Source organism: Periplaneta americana, chromosome 13 (genome assembly GCF_040183065.1).
Source record: "Periplaneta americana isolate PAMFEO1 chromosome 13, P.americana_PAMFEO1_priV1, whole genome shotgun sequence".
Taxonomy (NCBI): Eukaryota; Metazoa; Arthropoda; class Insecta; order Blattodea; family Blattidae; genus Periplaneta; species Periplaneta americana.
Genome location: NC_091129.1, coordinates 62,400,674 through 62,421,254, shown reverse-complemented (window position 1 = coordinate 62,421,254; position 20,581 = coordinate 62,400,674). Strand labels below are relative to the sequence as shown.

The window sequence follows — 20,581 nt, the reverse complement described above, 5'->3', positions numbered from 1 at the left end:
TTAAATGCTTAGGCCTATATTTTAAACAAAAAATAATGAATCAAAAAGTGGAGGTACCGGTAATATAAACATGAAAAATATAAGTTCGCCTAATTTAAATCAGCAAAGGACTTCTTTGAAGAAAATCATATTGTGTTTCACCTTGATCTTCATTGTCAGCGATTTTTTGCTCTAAATAACAAAAATAACAATCTCTGATGTTTTTCCATCTATTTTTCACAGCATCGGCTGAAAGTAAAAAAGGTAGGCCTACCAATTATTTATATTTGATTTTGTCCTATCACAGTGTTAATATGTTTTTCTTCTTCTTTCAGATTTTTAGCGACTGGAGATAGTTTGTACACCAACAGGCCAAGTTTCAGGGTTGGTTTTCAATCATTACTGCAACTGTGATGGAAGTTTGTGCAGCTATGTGAGAAAACATGAGATCTGAATTCATGCCAGAGCCTTCACGACGACTATGGGAAAGCTGAGCTCAACGATTTGAAGAAAAAATCGGGTTTTCCAAACCGTGTTGACGCCATAGATGGGAAACACGTCACCATCAAGTGTACTGACAACGCTGGGTCATCTTATTTCACATATTTGAAGAAACATTCCATTGTTCTTTTAGCTGGAAAATTTACAGCCTACTTCAGTCGAACGGCTTAAAAATAAAACTGCTGTAGACGTAAATCCAGGGTTTAAGCCACAGTCGCATTTTGCTACTCCACTTCTAAAAAATATAACAAACTTTGAATGTAAATGTGTAAAAATGCGACAACCACATTGGAGTTCAGAAACGAAGATGGTAATAGAGAAAATGAAATCAGAGATGTGTATGAACTAATTTGAATTTAAATGAAATGCTAATGGCATCATAGCATGGGCATGTTAAAAAAAAGTATTGAGCAATAGATGTTCCGAAATTGATTTCAAAGAGTTGGTGCAATTCATGTAAGTTAAGTGAACAATTTCTTCTAATTGATTTATGTAATTCCATCGCACACTGTAAATTGTGAGCGAGGATTTAGTTGCATGAATCTTGTAAAAACTGGAATTATAAATCGCCTTTCAGTAAAAAGAGCACTCTGCTAACCTTGAAGAGCCTACAAGTAAAGAATTTCAATGTTTAGAGTACCCATAAAATAACGAATTTTAATGTGAAGTAAATTCAGTAGTAATTTATTCTAAACATACCTACGTCTAATGATTTACTTACATAAGTATATCTAGAGTGTGGTAAGATATTGAAAGTATTAAAACTCCGACAAACAAATTACATAACTTTTTGTTTCCACATACTTTATTAATTTTATATTTCTGCACAATTATTTATAATATTGTACAAGCATTTTGCAATTTGCACAAATATATATTTTTTTCATTTGTGCGTTTTTGCGACAGTTATTTATTTTCTAGCTTAAACCCCGCGTCAGTCTACAAGCCAGTATGACATCAAATTATAAATAAATAATTGCACTTATTGTTTACATCTAACTTTGTAGCTATGTATTTCCTTCCATTTCTTCTCCTTTTCCATGCCACGGATTTTCCTTTACGAACTCAATAAAAAATTCCACGTTCGTTTACAAGTAATCCGAAATCGCAATCTGTGATATACACAAGTGATATACACCTGCTGAAGGTAACTGGTCTTTGCGTTGTGGCTGGAAAACTAAAATCCGCATATGTGGTCACCCATTACGATAATCTGATTGGCTGGGGACGTTAGAATATCGTATATCGCGAACGCGCCAGTTTGGGCACCTCTTCACGATAGTGCGATATTGCGTTATCGCGAAATCGTAACGCTATCGTAACGCATTCCGTATCGCGTCTGTTTGGGGAGGCATTTATTTTAACACTATTTCCGTTCTTGTTTCCGTTCCCGGTTTGTGAACCAGCCTTAAACAGTAAAAATGAGACTCTTAACAAATGTAGCAAGCTACACACTGATACATAAAAAAGGAATGAAAAGTAAGACAAGAATTCAACAAATTAAAAAAAAATCATAGACCAAATATCTCACTACAAAAACAACTGGAGAGACTACGTTGATAATAAGACTGAAGACCGCATAGACCTACCAAAAGTAATGACGGACTTACAGACCGTCTGGAAAGAAAAATGTTGGACGAACATTAAGAAAACTGATTCGACAACATTTTTGGGGATATTCTCTTGAGACTAGAACGAGCCATAGGATCTAATCGATGATTCATCATCATCATCATCATCATCATCATCATGGAAGTTTAGTATGTACCGGACAATTTGTTCACTAGAAAGAAAACTTTTTAAGTCTTTCACGAAGACGCTAACGAAGAGATTTTTAACTACAGTGAGGTTAGTTGGGAACGCTACGGTTTTCGTCCAGAGCGGCTCTCAATGTGTTGGTTACCGCGAAGAACACGCGCGTCTTCGGCACTTTTAGGCCACAATTCTATTGTTACAATGCTTAAAAGTTACAGTATTTACCAAGCTCACATTCGTTGCTCAAAATGGCCTCCATTTACTGCAACATGCAAGACATCTTTTAATGAAATTTGCAGTCACTCTCGCAAGTTCTTCAGCACTGATAGAATTTATTGCAACTCTTATATTCCTTTTTACTTTGTTTATGGAGTGTGGGTTTCTTGCTTTCTGTAGGGCCTTAATTTAAGTAATTTTGTCGCTACACGAGCAAAACTTTTACTTATTCCAATTTCCTGCGCTAAACGTCTGAGGAATTTTTGAGGGGTGCGTTCCAGTCTTTCACCAATCTCGTCTAATTTCTCTCCCGACAACACGGCGTTCTTTTCGGTTTTTCATCGTTTACCTAACCTGTCCGCATGAACTTCTTTTAAGTCTTCTTATTGTACTGGCAGCTGAAACAAGTCTCTCTGGAAACTTTTCCCGAAATTTGCGTCTTTTCGCACAAGATTTTCGTTTCCGTACGTATGTATTGCTTAGACTATAGATAAGTACGTTCACGTAATGAATAGGCTAAGTCATGAGAACAGTAGCCTACACGGAGCACTTTAAACTTAACTTACACTTTTAAGATTACAACTTTCACCGCCAACTTCTTCTCTCAACACAACTCAACTAAAACGAAATTGCAATGGCACTCATTGCTTGCGGGCCGAGAATGCGCGCGCACTATTCCCGGTGATCATGGCATCTCTTGAGGGGGAACGGCTCCTGCAAAACCCGAGCGTCCCCAACTAACCTCTCTGTATCACTTTTTCTGAAAACTCAATTTTATAACATAACACAGTATGTTTAAACTTTGAAACTCATTTTCACTTATGAAGCACTATTGATTTCGATTTAAAAGAAAATACTGTATGTCCTTTATGAATACTCTTAGACGCTTTGAAACTCTTCGATTATTTCGTCTTCAAGGAAAGCTGTAAGGTCAGGGAAGAGAACATTTTCAACTATTAAATTTACTGTTTTCATCTTCTACAAACGTGTCGCAAAAAAAGGAAATGCCTTTAAAGTTTTGAGTAAGTCTTGCGGTTACATCGCAACTGTATGAAAATAATTTCAGCACATTGAAAAGATCCTGAAGCTGATACAATTGAGATACGAGTACAGAAATTCACACTATTACCATGTGCAGTAACGATTTGCCAAAAGCGTAAACAGTTTTGACTTCATGAATATTTTTAGTTGGTTATTTAACGACGCTGTATCAATTACTAGGTTATTTAGCCTCGTCTAACAACATAACTGCGAATTACATTCGGAATTAGGCTATGCAGTGTACACGTCATGTTACTATGTCATCGCTGTGCTGCTCGCACAAAAGTATACGATGTTTCACTGAAACACCTGGCTCCGATACATAGGCCTAGTGGTATCATTTCTTACATGTATCAGAGGCTTTGAATACCTAACACATGTCAATGATATATGCACATCTTACTGTGTAGCCTAAGATTATCCATTCAGTCTTCACTAAAATTTAACATGGTGAAACCATAATGACCAACAGTTACAATATCTTCTTGACAAAAATAAATCATGTTATTTCAATTACCACCACCACCCCCACTCCCACAACCAATTGAATACTGATACTAACAATTCGACCCTCCCAAGTACTAACATTGTAACTCAATTTTTTATGGTTTTGAGTTGTCCTAGTTTATATGGTCTTAAATTTTTTCTTTTTCTCCCAATACTATCATTGTATAGCTCTAAACCTTCCCAATTGTATGGAAAATCTTATTGTTACTCTACATTTTTGTATACATTAATTTACACGATCATTTTAAAACTTCATTTTCATCTCCTGAAAAATGTAAAAAATGAGTTACAATGTTAGTACTTTGGAGGGTCGAATTTTTCTTTGTACATTTGTTTTCAAAGCACAACAATTCCAGAATAATTCACATTAGTGTTAAGTATGAACACATGAAAAGCCATCCACAGAGGAATTAAGAATGAAAAGGGACATGACATGGCTAACATCACGGCATGCTACCGGCGTTGCTCAGTCGGCAGAGGCGTTTGCCTTCTGATCTGAATTTGCGCTCGGCCGTGGGTTCGATTCCCGCTAGGGCTGATTACCTGGTAGGGTTTTTCCGAGTTTTTCCCCAACCATAAGGTAAATGTCCGGTAATAAATGGCGAATCCTCGGCCTCATCTCGCTATCACCAATCCCACAGACGCTAAATAACCTATTAGTTGATAGTTTCGTTAAATAATCAAGTAAAAAAATATCACGGCTACACAAGAGCTAAAAACGTGTACTATTTTTAAAAAGTTTGAGGTCGATGATTCTTGGAAATTGGTTACCTATATGTCATAAAATGCCAAATATGGTGGGAGAAGGACGCACATCCTATTTACAGTGCAAATAGCAAAACATTCTGTCACCATCAATGTCAGGAAACATACGGAATGTAACTTGGCGTTTCCTGCGATAGGCAGATTGATGCAAATAAACAACCTCATGCATCTATTTATAGAGCAGTTTAAACTCAATGAACTTTTTTTCAACGTTTTCGCGGGCTTTCCATAAAACCAAAGAATGAAGCTGAATGAACGTTTTAAGAAAGATTTCTGACAAGTCATTTCATCTTACTTTAAACAAACAAACACACAAATAAGTTAATAAATAAATAAACAAATTAATAAATACTAAGTAAATAAATAAATTCACTGCAAAGAAAAACAACAGAGAAAATAATTTATATCTAAGTCACATACTCCTTGAATGAAGTCACAATGGTAAGTGCTAAAAGTAATATAGAAAATTTGGAATGCAGAGATTTGTTTATGAAACAATTTTTCACACTGCTAACTATTAATTATTACATTCCTAATAAGTAACTCTTAAGAGTAATACCACAGTCTAGTATATACAGCCCCGAAGCTCAATATGTAGTAAATATGCATCCATAGATAGCCTAATTGCTAACCACTAGGATCGCTACTATTGCCTCATTACAGACAATGCAAAATAGTATCGGCACAGTCTATTGTTCCTAGCACCCTCACAACTCAAGCTTCGTGACTGTATATACTAGACTGTGGCAATACTTTTATGAAACAGGCCCCCCAACAGCCATTCTCTGATTGTTTCACTTCTGACTATCCAGTTCAGTAAACAATAATTCTGATAGAATACATATCTTTTTTCAAGTTCCAAGTCTCAGCAACGTATGTCAATGTACTACGTAGGCCTACTATTGATCTGTATATTACTTTTTCTTTGTTTCTTTTTTTTTCTCCCAAAGGATCCCATTTAACATAGCTATAGCTGATTTACTTTTATTTAATATTTCTTTAATGTCACTGATTGTTCTTAATTGTTAATTGGACCTCCCAATTATCTATATTCCTTGCAATCTTTTATGATATTTCCTTCTTCCAAATTTAAATCTTGGCTTCAATCCTAAAATGTTAACTCGAAATCTATTTTTAATCCACATCTATCACATTTCTCCACCAATTTCCTAGTCAAATACTCCAGATCATCATAATCCTGAGTTCTTTACATTTTATCACCAGCAAATAGGAGACAACACAGAGTTTTCTCTCATATCGAGAATTCCATATCTGAACATTTTTTCTTCGAATCATTCAAAGACTTTTATACTTGGATTTTTAAATACTGTAGTAAATATGCAGCAGGCATTTCGTAAACCCTTTGTAACTATAAATTTTTATCAAAATGCCCTACCTACTTTTACTACGCTCCGATTACAAATCTAGTAATGATAATTAATAGACTCAAATAATAAGAATAGTGACGTAGTAGATCACGTGACAATCCGATTGACGTTACTGTAGACAAAAACAAAACAAGTGAAAAGCATCTGTATCTGATATGTAGGTAAATGTTTTCTCCGTAGCTCATCAACGTTGCAGTTGACAATGACGTTACACGCCTGTAGCTGTGCTCTGGGTATTGGTTTCAACTCCCGTCTCTTTTGTCCCAGGTTACAGAATTCCACCGGAAGCGCTCAGGTGGGCTGTGCCTGGCGCGTCACGCAGGAAATTTACATCAACGTCACCTGCTAATACTACTAATTGACAGCGCTCTTTTACCTCCAGTCAGTGTTTTTGTGTCTGACGAAATTAAATTCCGAAACATACAGCGTTCTGTGTGAGAGTAAGCAGGGAGGCGGTTACGGTTTCCGCGTGTTACCCTTCGTTGTAGCTTTAAGCAGAGGTTGCAAAATTCACACAAAGTTAACGCCTGGAAACTCGTGACAGTGTCCGTGAGTTAAATGGCCATGTTTAGAATAACGAATTATAATACTATAGAGAGGCAGTAGGATACCTTTGATAAGCGCTCCCAGCGGAGGCAGGCGGTACTGTGAACCGCCATTTTTTGTTTGGTTATAGAAAAGCAGAATGTGCTGTGCTTAACACGTGTTAACATTGTCAGTTTGATGTAAAATAATTTTTAATGCTGGAACAATGCCGGCTATGTGTTTAGCATAAAACTGCACACACAGAACCAACAAAACAGAAGATATATCTTATTTTAAGTAAGGGCTTAAGCTTTATAAAGCATAGTTCTTTTAGTGTACCGGTATATTATTTTGTAGGCTTATACAATGTACGGATGGACATGTCAGTATATTTAATTAGAATGAAATTCTTGAGCGAGTAAATATTATGAAAACAGTCATTTAACACCACCTTATACTTCTTATTACAAATTTAAAATTATGTCAAATGGTAATTTGGTTATAATGTTGCTAACGGAAACAACGGGAAACTTGAATAATAAAATGTCCCATAGTTTTCAATTAATACTTCATTCCATATTCTTGTATGATATAGTTTCAATAATAGTATTTCACACCACCACCACCACCACCACCACCACCACCAATACTACTACTACTACCACCACTAGACTACGACTACGACTACCACTATCACCACCACCACTAGACTACGACCACCACCACCACCACCAGACGACTACGACTACCATCACCAGACTACGACTACCACCATCACCACCACTAGACTACTACAACCACCACCACTAGACAACTACTGTACTACCACTACCACCACTAGACTACCACCACCACCACCACCACCACCAAAATAAAATAAATTATATTATTATTATTATTATTATTATTATTATATATTTTTGGGATACATTACTGTTTAATTTAAACATTTCGCTACTGTTTTTGTAAGAAGTTGATTTATTAATTAATAAAGAAGTAATAGTTAAGACTTTAAAAATTTTAAAAATGTCTCACTCTCTTGGATTTAAATTAAAAGTACCGTAAATAGTAATATTCGTTTCTGAATGATTAAACCCTCTTAATACAGGATGCATTGCCCAGAGAATTATATATATATATATATATATATATATATATATATATATATATATATATTTCCTTAGGGCCTACTTCAATTTTCTATTTATTAATGCATAGGGCTCTTTTTGTTAACAAAGAGGAAACTCAGCACTCACATCACACACAATTTATCATTAATGCGTCAAATGTAACAACAGTTTTATTCTCCAAAAGCCTCAGCCTACTTGCGAGACACGTGAGATCAATATATTTTGTTTCAAATTATATAGACTACACAATGTGTCTATCATGCGATAAGAAGTGTAGCGAGCTGTAATTCCTGTTGTTTCTGATAACAATGTTAACAGTAAGTATCTTATCGTTTCAATAAATGTGGTGAGTTATGAGCAACTTTCTATTAGTGTCATTCTTTAATATTATTATTTTGCATCCTAAGAGATTATTTGTAGTTTTAATAATTACTGTGTTCTAAAAGCTCTTGTGTAATATTCAATTTTTCTAATTATTGAATCTTTTAACATTTCGCCACCACCTTTTCTATATTTTATTCCTATTACTTACATATCGTTGCCCCTCTTAAAATCACCTTGAGCATTGATTTACATGGTTTTATATTAGGTTAGATTAGATGTAAGGTAATTAAATTTGTGACGAAGCCAAAAATTGTATTTATTTTTTTTTGCCGAATATCTTTATCCGTCTTTAGATGCTTTGGTTAGGTTACATTGAGTATAACTTCTCATTTAATATCTAGACTATATTTAGAGAAACTAATAAAACATACAGCTGTTATAAAATGTGAAGTTTTGTGTGTTTTTTCTTCTACTTATTAACATAGGCTTAATATGTAACTCAATTTACAATAATACTAACTTCATTGCTGTCATTTTCTACAACATTCGAGCCACGCCCCTTTGTTTTGACCAAACAAAACATGGCGGACTAATGTTCAATTGTCTTCAACCAGAAGGCGTTATAGCCACTCTAAAGTAATATAACTCGTTGGTTTAGAAACATCAGAATTCGGAACATAACTATAGAATCCGAAGTTCACATTAGATGAATGACGGCAACTTCACTGACGGAGGTCTCACGTAATAGCTACACGTGCGAATTTGCTAATATTTTCTTTTTCCGAGAAAAAAATAAAGATTTCGTATTTTTGTGTTATTTGCCTGTTCTCTGCTTCCGTGTAAATCCCTACATCTATTTCCGCTTTTCTTTTGTAGGAATTTTATTCAGTCAGGGTGTAACAGAATTCCTTTTGAAATAATACAAAACTTACACAATAATAGCAGTAATTTTTGTAATATGAGGCGCAATAACAGAGGGTAACCAACAAAGACAAATTCTCCATATCACATTAGCAATAGATTAACAGCCCTGCATGCAGCGTGACTGGAAACCCACAAGCGTGCGCTCTATTTACAGTGACACAGCTGATTAGTTTTCAGCATTTCGTACTTAAAATTATATATATCAAGCAGTACAAGTGTCCTCTTTTAATAGCTTAATCCTTGAATACACCACAACAAAAAAATTTAATATCGCATTAGTCCCAAATGAAAACTTTCCAGAAAAAAAAAAACAGTTTCGCCCTAAATGTTTATACTGTTTTACTCTATACGTACTATTTGTACGATTTTGATTTTTTACTCTTATCATTATAGAACTGACAAGGAATGATTTATTCCTATGCAGTTCTTAAATAAAATGGACGGTTTTCTTGCAAACTAAATAAAAAAATTAACGTGTGTCGTTTTGTTTTGCCATTAGGAAGTCTGGCAACTCCACTGCAATGACTAAGGCTGGTATTCATAGTCGACACTTTCGATTAAAGTGTCCTTTGGAAGACGCAAAGTATCACTTTTCCGTTGCACAGTCGACACTTTGGTGCAAAGGAACACTTTGAATGAAAGTGTAGTTCCGACCACACTTTGAGCCGAAAGTGGCACTTTGTATAAAAATGGCGGACGTCTTGGAAGTTGTCGAATTATTAGAACGTGCGGAAGAGATGGCACAATTAGTGGACAATGTACAAATTAGAGATAGGCCTAAAGACATTCCCGTGGAATTTTATAATGATATAGAATTAAAAAAAACGGTTCCGATTTGATAAAGAAACTTATTGAGATTGCTTATATTTTCGATGACTGGTTGACAAAAACGAATAATAGAGGTTTGCCAGTGCCTCCAATAATACAGTTATTGACTGCATTAAAATTCTATGCTACAGATATGTACCATATATATATATATATATATATATATATATAATATTATAGTTCAGGTATTTCTGTAGTAACATTCGTATATTTATAACCTCAATTCGATGAAGTGATATATAGGTAGATATGCCTATATAACCTACTTTCTATTACTGAAACGAATTTTTTAACTTAAATAATATTAAACTAACTTCAATCTAATGTAGGCATAATTATTTTAAATTGGCATTGAGAGACCTCACGTGCCTGCCTTCTAAGCAGATTCCATAATTATATAGGGTTTAAAATGATTTTGATTTTTGTTGACTACCTGTATTTTGAGATAGGATTTATCTTGATGTTGATATAATCATTACTGTTTTGATACCGGTAATATATATTTTCACGCCGGTAATCAATACATCTACTGTCTCTAGTTCATGTGGTCATAACCTCACCATGAAAAGAGATCTCATACTATTAGGCCTATTTTGTTTTGCATTATAGAAACATTTGGCATTCAAAATATTCCTGAAGAGCAGGCAATAATGGAAACGAGAGAGAGAAAATAGTAGTAGTAATAATAATAATAGCAGTAGTAATGTGTTTATCTCATTCTTTTTTTACTTCTATTCACTATTCACGAAAAAGACAAAAATGAAAATAACGGAAATAACACGATATATCAATGAAGCAGATACGTATAAAACCTAACCTAACGATATAAATTTAATGATTATATATATATATATATATATATATATATATATAAACTTAACCTACTCAGTCCAACTTAACCTAACTATATAAACTAATAGAAGATATGTAGGCTACAAAATCTAACCGAACTGTATAAATCAGTGGAACGGATACATACAAAATCTAACTTAGCGACATAAATCAATGAAAAAGATATGTACAGAACCTAATCTAACTATATAAATTAATGGATCAGTTATGTACTGTACAAAACCTAACCTAATTTCACCAGCAGTATCACTAACTATTTAATAACATGTTATATATCTGAACTGTCTGAAATAATCTGAACTATCGGCAACAAAAACTAGAAACTGAAATAAAACAACTTTAAATATATATTTTCTTCCTCGCGCAATCAATAGGCTCCCAATTCAAATCACAAGCATTGTAATTTGTAGGTTATACGTCATTAATTTGTTATTGTTTGTTCACTTGTTTTGAAAGGCATTGTGGGACTTCTATTACCAACCAAATTGTAACTCTACACTTTGCTGGCGTAAAGTGACACTTTGTGAAGTGCACTTCTTCAATCGTCTATGAATACCACTAATATGAAAGAGCCACTTTCGTCAAAAGTGTCACTTTGCAAAGTGGTGATATAAAGTGTCGACTATGAATACCAGCCTTAGGGTCGCAACGGTGCTACTCAGACCTAGTGCGTATATTTTCATAGGTGAGTCGACGATGCGCTGATGCCAAATTACGCAAACTTTGAGCCTAATTATCTAATTAATCATGTACTTAAGTGCATAACCCATAATGATCTTTTCATTTATTTTAATATATTCTATTGTTCCCTTGAATTTGCAGATTTATATCACTTACATCCTGTATATATGTATGATAGTTTCGATCAGTGATCATTTATAGTGTCAAAGAAATGTGTTCTATACTGTCAGCGAAATGTGTTATGCAGTATCAGCGAAATGTATTCTAAAGTGTCAGTGAAATATGTCATAGTGCCAGTGCAGTCAGTGAGATGAGACTGAAGTGAAAGATGTACAAACCACGATGAACACCTCATGGTGGACGGTTGATAAGACGACCAAATACAAATAGGTGCCGCACCTTTCGAAACGGTGATGACAGATAAATTCTGGTATTTTGGAGGAATGAAGAAAGGAAAAAAAGAAGTTCCTTGAGAAAAACTTTCACAATCTTGGCTTCATCCTTCACAAATGCAACTTCGCCATCGTCGGAATGCGAATTCGGGTCCTCGATTGTAGTAAGCCAGCGTTCTTCAACTGAGCTACCAAGATGACATTAATTTCAGTATCAAAATCTATAGAGGTAGTAATCTTAATAGATTTCTTAATAAATTCAGTGTAATTTAATCGTATTTAAGACAAATAAAGAAAATATGGGGGGGGGGGGAAGAAAGCAAGAATGAATGAATGATTGAATGAAAAATCTTCGAAAGAAATTGTGGTACTACCTCCTGGTGAGTTCTAGCAAAAAGATCAATCAATCAAACGTTTTTGGGCAACATATCTTTTTGTTGGCCGATGGAGAGTTGTCAACTTCGACATTCCATACTTGACAGTCCGGGGGCCTATCTTTAGATTCGCAGTAAGTCACCTTTCCAAAAAGACGTCGTATGAGTACAGGAACCATGTGTGTTCGGTCAAAGACGCCAGAAAAGCAGAATAGATAAAATGATGTAAGGTTTACTGATGCTTCTATGAGGTACATCCATGATACAATGACCGTCCATAAAGTGCAGTGGGGTCGTTGGATCGTTAGGCTGGCAGTAAATGAAATGTGTAGCGTGTCCAGCGGGGAATGTAAAATCCGTGTTAATAGCCAATAAAATGCTGTAAATTAATTTCCTATTGCAGAGTCAGAGAGAAGCGCATTATTCACAAATAGGACCCTACGCTTGAGATAAGTTGCTGCGCTGTGGAATTTTGGTGTCGTTAATCTTTTAATTGATGTTCAGACCACAAATATTAAAGGAATGTGAATGTGCTAAGGAGAGAAAATAATATGTTTATAACCCAGCCCGCGATTTCTAACATATAAAAAACTTACAATATGTCTTTTCAACTCCTGTTTCAGGATTTTTTAGATTTTGAAATTTTCTGTATTACTTTATAAGATTTTATTGTAGATAAACACACCACGCAATATACTTACTTACTTACTGGCTTTTAAGGAACTCGGAGGTTCATTGCCGTCCTCACATAAGCCCGCCATTGGTCCCTATCCTGTGCAAGATTAATCCATTCTCTATCCACGCAATATACTATTATGTTTAAAACAACATGTCTTCAGTACTTATACCTCCAAGCAACTTATTTAACACCCGTAGCATGACAATTACCTATGTACAAAACACTTCTTCAGATTTTCAGAAGTAATCCATTTCTGTCGTCAATTAAAATCCTCTAGAGACTGAAAACCTGCGCTGCATGTCTCACAAGGTAAGAAGTGCGAACTTCAAGTCTGTGATTTACTTGAGATTTCCAGTTAACGATTTTTGTACCGCCTCTGACCAGAGAACACGATCCACTTGTTCCTTTTTGAAATCTAAACTGTGGGCAAGGAAGCCTCTAACTTTTAGGCCATGAACTCAAATTGGTGACAGGGAGAGCGAGATGGTATTTGGTGAGATGAGTCTGAGGATTCGCCATGGGAGTACCTGATATTAAAGTTTCATTTGGGGGAACTAGCAAAAAAAAAAATGCCAACTAGATAACCAGTCCAAACAGAATTCAAACAAACGCGCGGCCTCGAGATACAAGTCCAAGTCGCTAACTCTGCACTATGTTGGTGGTTCCTGTGGTTATTCTACTTTTCAAATGAATAACTGATTTTAAAAATTTCCTTGCAAATGATGTTTCCACAGATAAATTAAAGTGTAATCCAAAATAAATAAATAATAAACAACATACAAAGATTTCACAGAGGTACTAACCATTCAAATTAAGTCTTTTATGCAATAATCATTGAAATTAGCTTCTTTTTAGGTCCTAACCATTCAAATTAGGTTTACGTAGGTCCGACTAAATTCCATCGTCTGATCATGAAATGTAAAGAAATCTCGAAATGGAAGATTAACAGGGTAGTAATAGAACTGGCTCACGTTTTCAATCTCTCTTGGAACATTAGTTATTTGATTTGTAGGTGGACATACGATGAAATTCTAATGACTTGGCGGTTTATACAACGTCAGAACTCTACTTAAGAATATAAACATCACAGTTATGTCCTCGGTAGGTTACTACTTAGTTACCATGTTTGCATGGATCCTAGATTCTTTAGTATTATTTTCTTTAGAAGGGAAATAAACTGTAGCTAGGGTCAGTTCAGTGTAATAGATTTATGGCACGTAAATCAACCCTATAACCCGCGTTCAAATCCTGGTTGGGACAATTTATCCGGTTGACGTTTTCCCTCAACCCATTAAGAGTAAATGCTGGGTAACTTTCGACGCTTAACCCTGGACTCATCTCGCTAGTATCATCACCTTCATCTCACTAAGACTCTAGATAACCACAGCAGTTGATAAAGTGTCGTAAAATAACCAAATAAATAACAGAACCCTATCCTTTAGAGAGAGCTCCAGGCAAATTATGCCAGCTATTTCTCGCCCACATCAAAATCTTGAGGTAGCAGAATGGACTCGTAACATTGGCCTAAGTGCATGTAACCTCGACTTGGTCCACTTCCCACATGTAATCTGATACTACATATCACAGTCGTAATAAAGAAAATTGCTATCCACGCTTTACGCGAAATTAAAACTCAAGAACATGACTTTCATTCATAGTCGAATATTGGCATTAACCGTTGCGTATACTATGACTTGCAATTAAATTACGAAGGCCCGATTATATAAAACTAAAACTCGCTGACTAGACGACTAAAACTCTGATTTATGATCGGAAAATGAACCTAGTTCAGACACACGCTGCATTGTATAAAACTTTCTTGCGATCAAGTGACCTTGGTTCAAAGGCAACTCAAGTTCAAGTGAAATGGATCTGGCAACATCGCATAAACAACTGAAGTGCATGTTGCGTGGTCCTCCTTGTTCAGTTTTGTTCCGTGCATTGTGAAAGATGGGTGACAACAAGAAGAAGATTGACCGTTCTCCAAATTTTAAAAAGGAGGAGAGGGAGATGCTCATAGAAATTGTCTTATCAAACTACAAAGAAATAATAGAATCAAAGAAGACTGATGCTGCTACGTCTGCAAGTAAAGAAAAAGCATGGAGGAATGTGGCCTCCGATTTTAATTCCAGAAACGTAAGCAGGCCTAGCCGCCATTGGAAATCATTAAAGATGTGTTACGAAAATATTAAAAAACGAACGAAAAGAGCAGTTGCCCATGATAAAGTAAGTATTTAAAGCATACAAAATACTAAATTTGTACCCATATTTTTTTAATGGAAAACATTCTAATTTTTGACATAAATCATTTTTTTTTTTTCAGATTCAACTGCATAAAGGAGAAGGTGACAGCTTTGAAAAACCAACTGTGGATGAAACAGGATTAAAACTGATTGCGACCCTGCAGACACAGTTCGTGCCTCACGCTAATCCCTATGACGATGATGTAGATTTTCATCCTAAGATCATATCAGGTAAGCTGTATATTTTAAGGAAGATACGAATTAAGTTTACGTGGAAATTAAAATAATACTGGTATGTGACAATTTTCTCATGATTAAAGAGCGGATTTTTATATGCTAAATGTAAATTGTTTATTTTCGTGTGGCAAAAAATATATATAAAAAAAGCCAAACATTATAAATATGTAACGTACGCCCTACATTTGTCTATTACGTTTGAAAATAAGTACATAAAATTTGTTGTAGATCTGCTCACCCAGCGACGTGGTCTCACCGGGCAGAAGCGTCCCCCCATATTTTTCAAGAAATATTTTAACATTTTATTGGATTTAAGGCATGAGAAAACAATCCACCATTGGCGCTGCGAATGCGACACTGAGAAAAAAAAATATTGTTTGACTGTTTCTGCCGACAATGACCAATATACATATTATTTAAAATAACAACTCCTTTAGCCTATATTTCTGCTGACAGGTTAATTAAACAGACTTAATAGACCGACGGTTTTCAACGAAATGATGAAACTACCTTCCTGAACACAGTAACTAATTTAAGTAATTTATTTATGGTCGGCGTCTAATGATTCACTCGGCAACGATGGAGAATGTATTTTACTATGTAACAATTTTTAGCGAGTCTCAGTTGATCTTAAATTCGTAGTATTAAACAATTATTCTCTTCTTTTAAATATTTTCCAAGTGATTTCCTCAAAACTTGGACTCCCTGGCTACGCCACTGGCTCACCAATAATATGCAAACTGAACACAGTTCCATCACTCGTAATATGAAAATGTGAATTTGTACTAGATTTAATTCATTTCAGGCATTTTCAACTTATACAATATTCTAACCTTCCAGCGACTGTCAAAGAAACCAATCAATCACTCATAGATATTACCAAGAAGGAAAATATCTTTCTGTTGTATGGACAAAGAATACTAAATAACTTCAATCAGAAAATATTCGTGCAAATTGTATGCAGTATTACAATACAATTGAACACAGGAAAATAAATTCAGTAACCACATTGAATATAACGTAAAATGGTTATTCACACGAAAATTTACATAATATTTTCGGAAATAAATGTAGGCCTATATAACCGTCTATGAAATTATGTGATGGCGACAATATATTGTAACTTGAGAACAGTATAGTCATGAATTTTTATTGAATGTTTTTCAATAGCCTACATACTTTTTAACTTAAGTTGGAAAGGTATGTGATTATACGTGGAATAAAGTTTGGTTTACTCAGGAAGAAAAATCCAGAAATTTGAAATAATTAAGGAATACCTATAATTACATACATACATACATACGTACGTACATACATGTTCTGCCCATGGCCAGGTCTTTCACTGCAAACCCAGCATTCTCTAATCTTTTCTATTTTCTGCCTTCCTCTTAGATTCCCATACGATCCACATACCTTAATGTCGTCTATCATGTTATCTTCTTCTGCCCCAACCTCTTCTCCCGTTCACCATTACTTCCAGTGCATCCTTCAGTAGGAAGTTTCTTCTCAGCCAGTGACCCCACTAATCCCTTTTTCTCTTTATGATCAGTTTGAACATCATTCTTTCTTCACCCACTCTTTCCAACACAACTTCATTTCTTATTGTGTCTGTCCACTTCACAGACTCCATTCTTCTCCATATCCACATTTCAAATTCTTCTATTCGTTTCTCTTCACTTCGTCGTAATGTCCATGTTTCTGCTCCGTACAATGCCACACTCCACATAAAGCACTTCACTAGTCTCTTCCTTAGTTCCTTTCCCAGGGGTCCGCAGAATATGGTCAATTTTCTATTAAAAGTTTCCTTTGCCAATGCTATCCTCCTTTTGATTTCCTGGCAGCAGCTCATGTTACTGCTTATCCCAAGAATTTGTAGCTGTCTCATTTAGAATTCGCAAGTTTACCTTGTGGAATATCTCCTGTTTACTTTTCTTGCGACAACCATGGTCTTTGTCTTGTTTGCATTTATCTTCATTCCATACTGCCCACAGCTGGCATTTAGCTCCAGTAGCATATCCCTTAGTATCATTTCCTCTTAATTATGGAAATAAAATATTTTATTTAAATATTAACCCTTCCTTATTCACGATAGGTAATGCTCTGGATGTTTATTCTATGTTATCGTTATCAGTATCACCTAACCTTTAATTAAAATAAGTGTTATACTTTGTTTTACCTATATTTTTTTATCATTTTAATCATATACACTCAGGGACAAAAAAAAAACCGGACACTTCTATATTTGCTTGTATTTTGTTGCCAATTATTTCAAAATGAAACAAAACCCATTTAAACAAAATAATGTTTCATTTAGCACCTTATACGACAACATTTGAAAAAAAAATCTCTGATGAGAAAATTTACAAAAAAAATTACAAAGGTCGTATAACTATGGCATCGTTTGGTCTAACTGTTTTTTCATTTTATGGTGCCTTAAACATTAAAAACTCTTTTTTAGTAACGGGTATTACCCCCTCTGGCTTGAATAACTGCATCCATACGTGTTGGCATTCTCTCAATTTGGTTAGCAATGTCTTCTTGAGGAATAAGTTCCCATTCTTCGCCAAGTGCTCGCCTCAACTCTTGTAACGATTCTGGTCTCGGTCGTCTATTCTTAACACGCCGTCCCAGCATGTCCCACACGTGTTCAATTGGGTTCATGTCTGGACTCCTTGCTGGCCATGGAAGAACATGGATTCCCACTTCTTGGAGATAATCTCCGACTGCATGGGCAATATGCGGCCGTGCATTATCATGCATTAAAACAAAATTATCGCCTACAAATTGGCCAAATGGCACATGATCAGCCAAACATTCATTTATATACCTATCAGTTGTTAGTCTTCCATTTTCAACAAAAACCAACTCTGTGCGAGCATCCGTACACACTCCTGCCCAAACCATCACTCCACCACCTCCATACGGCACATTTTCGGAAATGCAACACTGTGGAAATCGTTCTCCCCTCCTTCTCCAAACTCTTTCACGTCCATCAGGTGAGCACAGATTGAAACGAGACCCATCGGTGAACAGAACACAGCTCCACTGTCTATTTCTCCAATCCCTGTGATCATTTGCAAAACGCAGTCGTTCAACTCGATGCATCCTGAGAAGTCTGGGACCAGTTGCAGGTCTACTTGATATCAGTCCACTTGCTTTCAACCTCCTCCTAACTGTTTTGGCCGAAATTGGGCGTCCATGCATGTTAACAAATTGCTGGGCTACACTAGTAGCTGGCAGGTGGCGCTCCCTAAGAACTATCAACACCATATACCTGTCTCCGTTTGGATTTGTAGCTCTTGGACGACCCGAACCTGGTCTTCTGGTATATTCTAGGGTCTCTCTATACCGTTTTATGGCATCATGGGTTGTGCTTCTAGCCATATTCATAACATTTGCAATGTAACGTACACTGCGTCCATCATCGTAAAGGGCTACAGCTCGAGCCACATCGTCAGGTCGCATCATGTTTTAAGACAAATGTTACAACCCCACTTAAACTCAGAAAATGTAAAAATAAAGAAATAACTAATGATAACGATAATGAAGCACAAAATGGTTGAGACCAAATTGATATAGCTGAGACTCCGAAAGCAAAATTGGAATATTTGGTTGTAATGGCTTGTTTATAAAACAAAAAACAATCAACAATGTATACACGTCTCCATAACAACAGTTGGCTACCATAATATTGTACGAGGAATAATGTTTTGCAAAATACCAGCAAATATTAAAGTGTCCGGTTTTTTTTTTGTCTCTGAGTGTATTATGTTGTTTGACGCAGATATGCAAAGCAGTGGTGTTTGTATTTCTGTTGCCAAGACCAATAAATCACAAGACATAGAGGGCTTAAAGGAAGGAGAGAATGTTATCCTTATAGAAAAGACACAGAATGAGGCTGTGGATATTTCTATTGAACAAGTAAGTGAGAAATCAGTACACATGGATCCTGAATGCTGTAACGTATTTGTTTTTCAAACAGTAGGCTAATATTTCTCAATTTATTTTCAGACTGATGATACAGTTCTTCCCGACATTTCGGTATCAGTTGATCAGCACATTACTGCTTCCACCTCGAAACCAGCTGTGGAGCACACAATATCAAGGTCTCCTACGAAAAAGAAAGAAGACAGCCTACTCGAGATTAAACGCAGTTTTTACAAAAGGAAATTGGAATGTTTAGAAGAAGAACATAAAATGAAGATCGAGTATTTTAAAGCAGAGCACGATGTAAAAATGAATACTTTGGAACTGGAGAAAGAAATTAAAGAACTAGAACTTGTGGAGAAAAAAAGAAAATTAGGCTTACACAATAAAGAAAATTGAGTGTAAATACTGTATATATTCTTATTCTTACCTAAAAACATTATTACTGCTGTCCTTATTTCAGTGTTCACCCTTTTTATTCTCATTTTGAAAAGCACTGCAATTTTTTCATAGGCTGTTTTTGCGCGGAACAGTTTCTTCTCTGTCAAGTACGTCATCCATTGCATTTATAGCTATGTTGTGTAAAATGTGTAAAAAGAATGCAGCAAATGTAATAACTGGAGCACGAGTTAGTTTACTCTTGAGTTCCATAGTGAGACAAGGAAATCGTCTTTTCACCACCTCGAAAGTTTTTAATTGTAAATCTCGTTACCTCACGAAGCACCGGAGTTGGTAGGTACCGAGAACATTGATAGTCACTGTCTCCAAGTATTAATCCTTGAGGAATATCCAAGTAGTAATCCTTGTGGAATATCTCCTGTTTCAAACTGAACAAGCACGTGTGAATTTGCAGAAATATTGCTGTCATGAGCAGATCCTGGCCATTTTGATACAATGTTTAGGAACCTCAGCTTAGCAAGACATATTGCTTGGACGTTCAATGAAAACCATCTACGGCCATTTCTATAAACTTCTGCATTTTCACCTCCAGGAGAAGTGATAGGCATATGAGTACAGTGAGTAGCACCCAAGATACCGGGGAAACGCATTAGGCTTATATAAAAAATATATCACGCATGATTTTCCTCAACTCATTTCATGCACTAGGTATTTTGATACAGGTATTTAGTACATATCTTGATTACACAACTTTTAACACTATATCACTTCGGAAAACGTATTATGTATCTTTCACGTGTTAAATTTTACATTACCTCGTTAACATGTTTCAGCCTGCTATCGGCCATCTTGCTGGTCAGAAACTAAACACAATAGAGCAACACGAAATATACACACACAAAAACACATCCAAA

The 20,581-nt window shown here is 35.6% G+C and overlaps 2 protein-coding genes across 12 annotated transcripts in view; one reads left to right on the top strand and one right to left on the bottom strand.

The window, feature by feature from the left end:
- Unc-115a (Uncoordinated 115a) overlaps positions 1-20,581 on the bottom strand; it is a 609,469-nt gene that overhangs the window by 246,865 nt on the left and 342,023 nt on the right. The window lies entirely within an intron of this gene.
- Positions 14,691-19,668, top strand: LOC138712000 (myb/SANT-like DNA-binding domain-containing protein 3). Its single transcript, XM_069843354.1, has 4 exons — positions 14,691-15,087; positions 15,185-15,335; positions 19,126-19,262; positions 19,353-19,668. The coding sequence occupies exons 1-4, from the start codon at positions 14,812-14,814 to the stop codon at positions 19,665-19,667; spliced, it is 879 nt and encodes a 292-aa protein (XP_069699455.1). The 5' UTR covers positions 14,691-14,811; the 3' UTR covers position 19,668.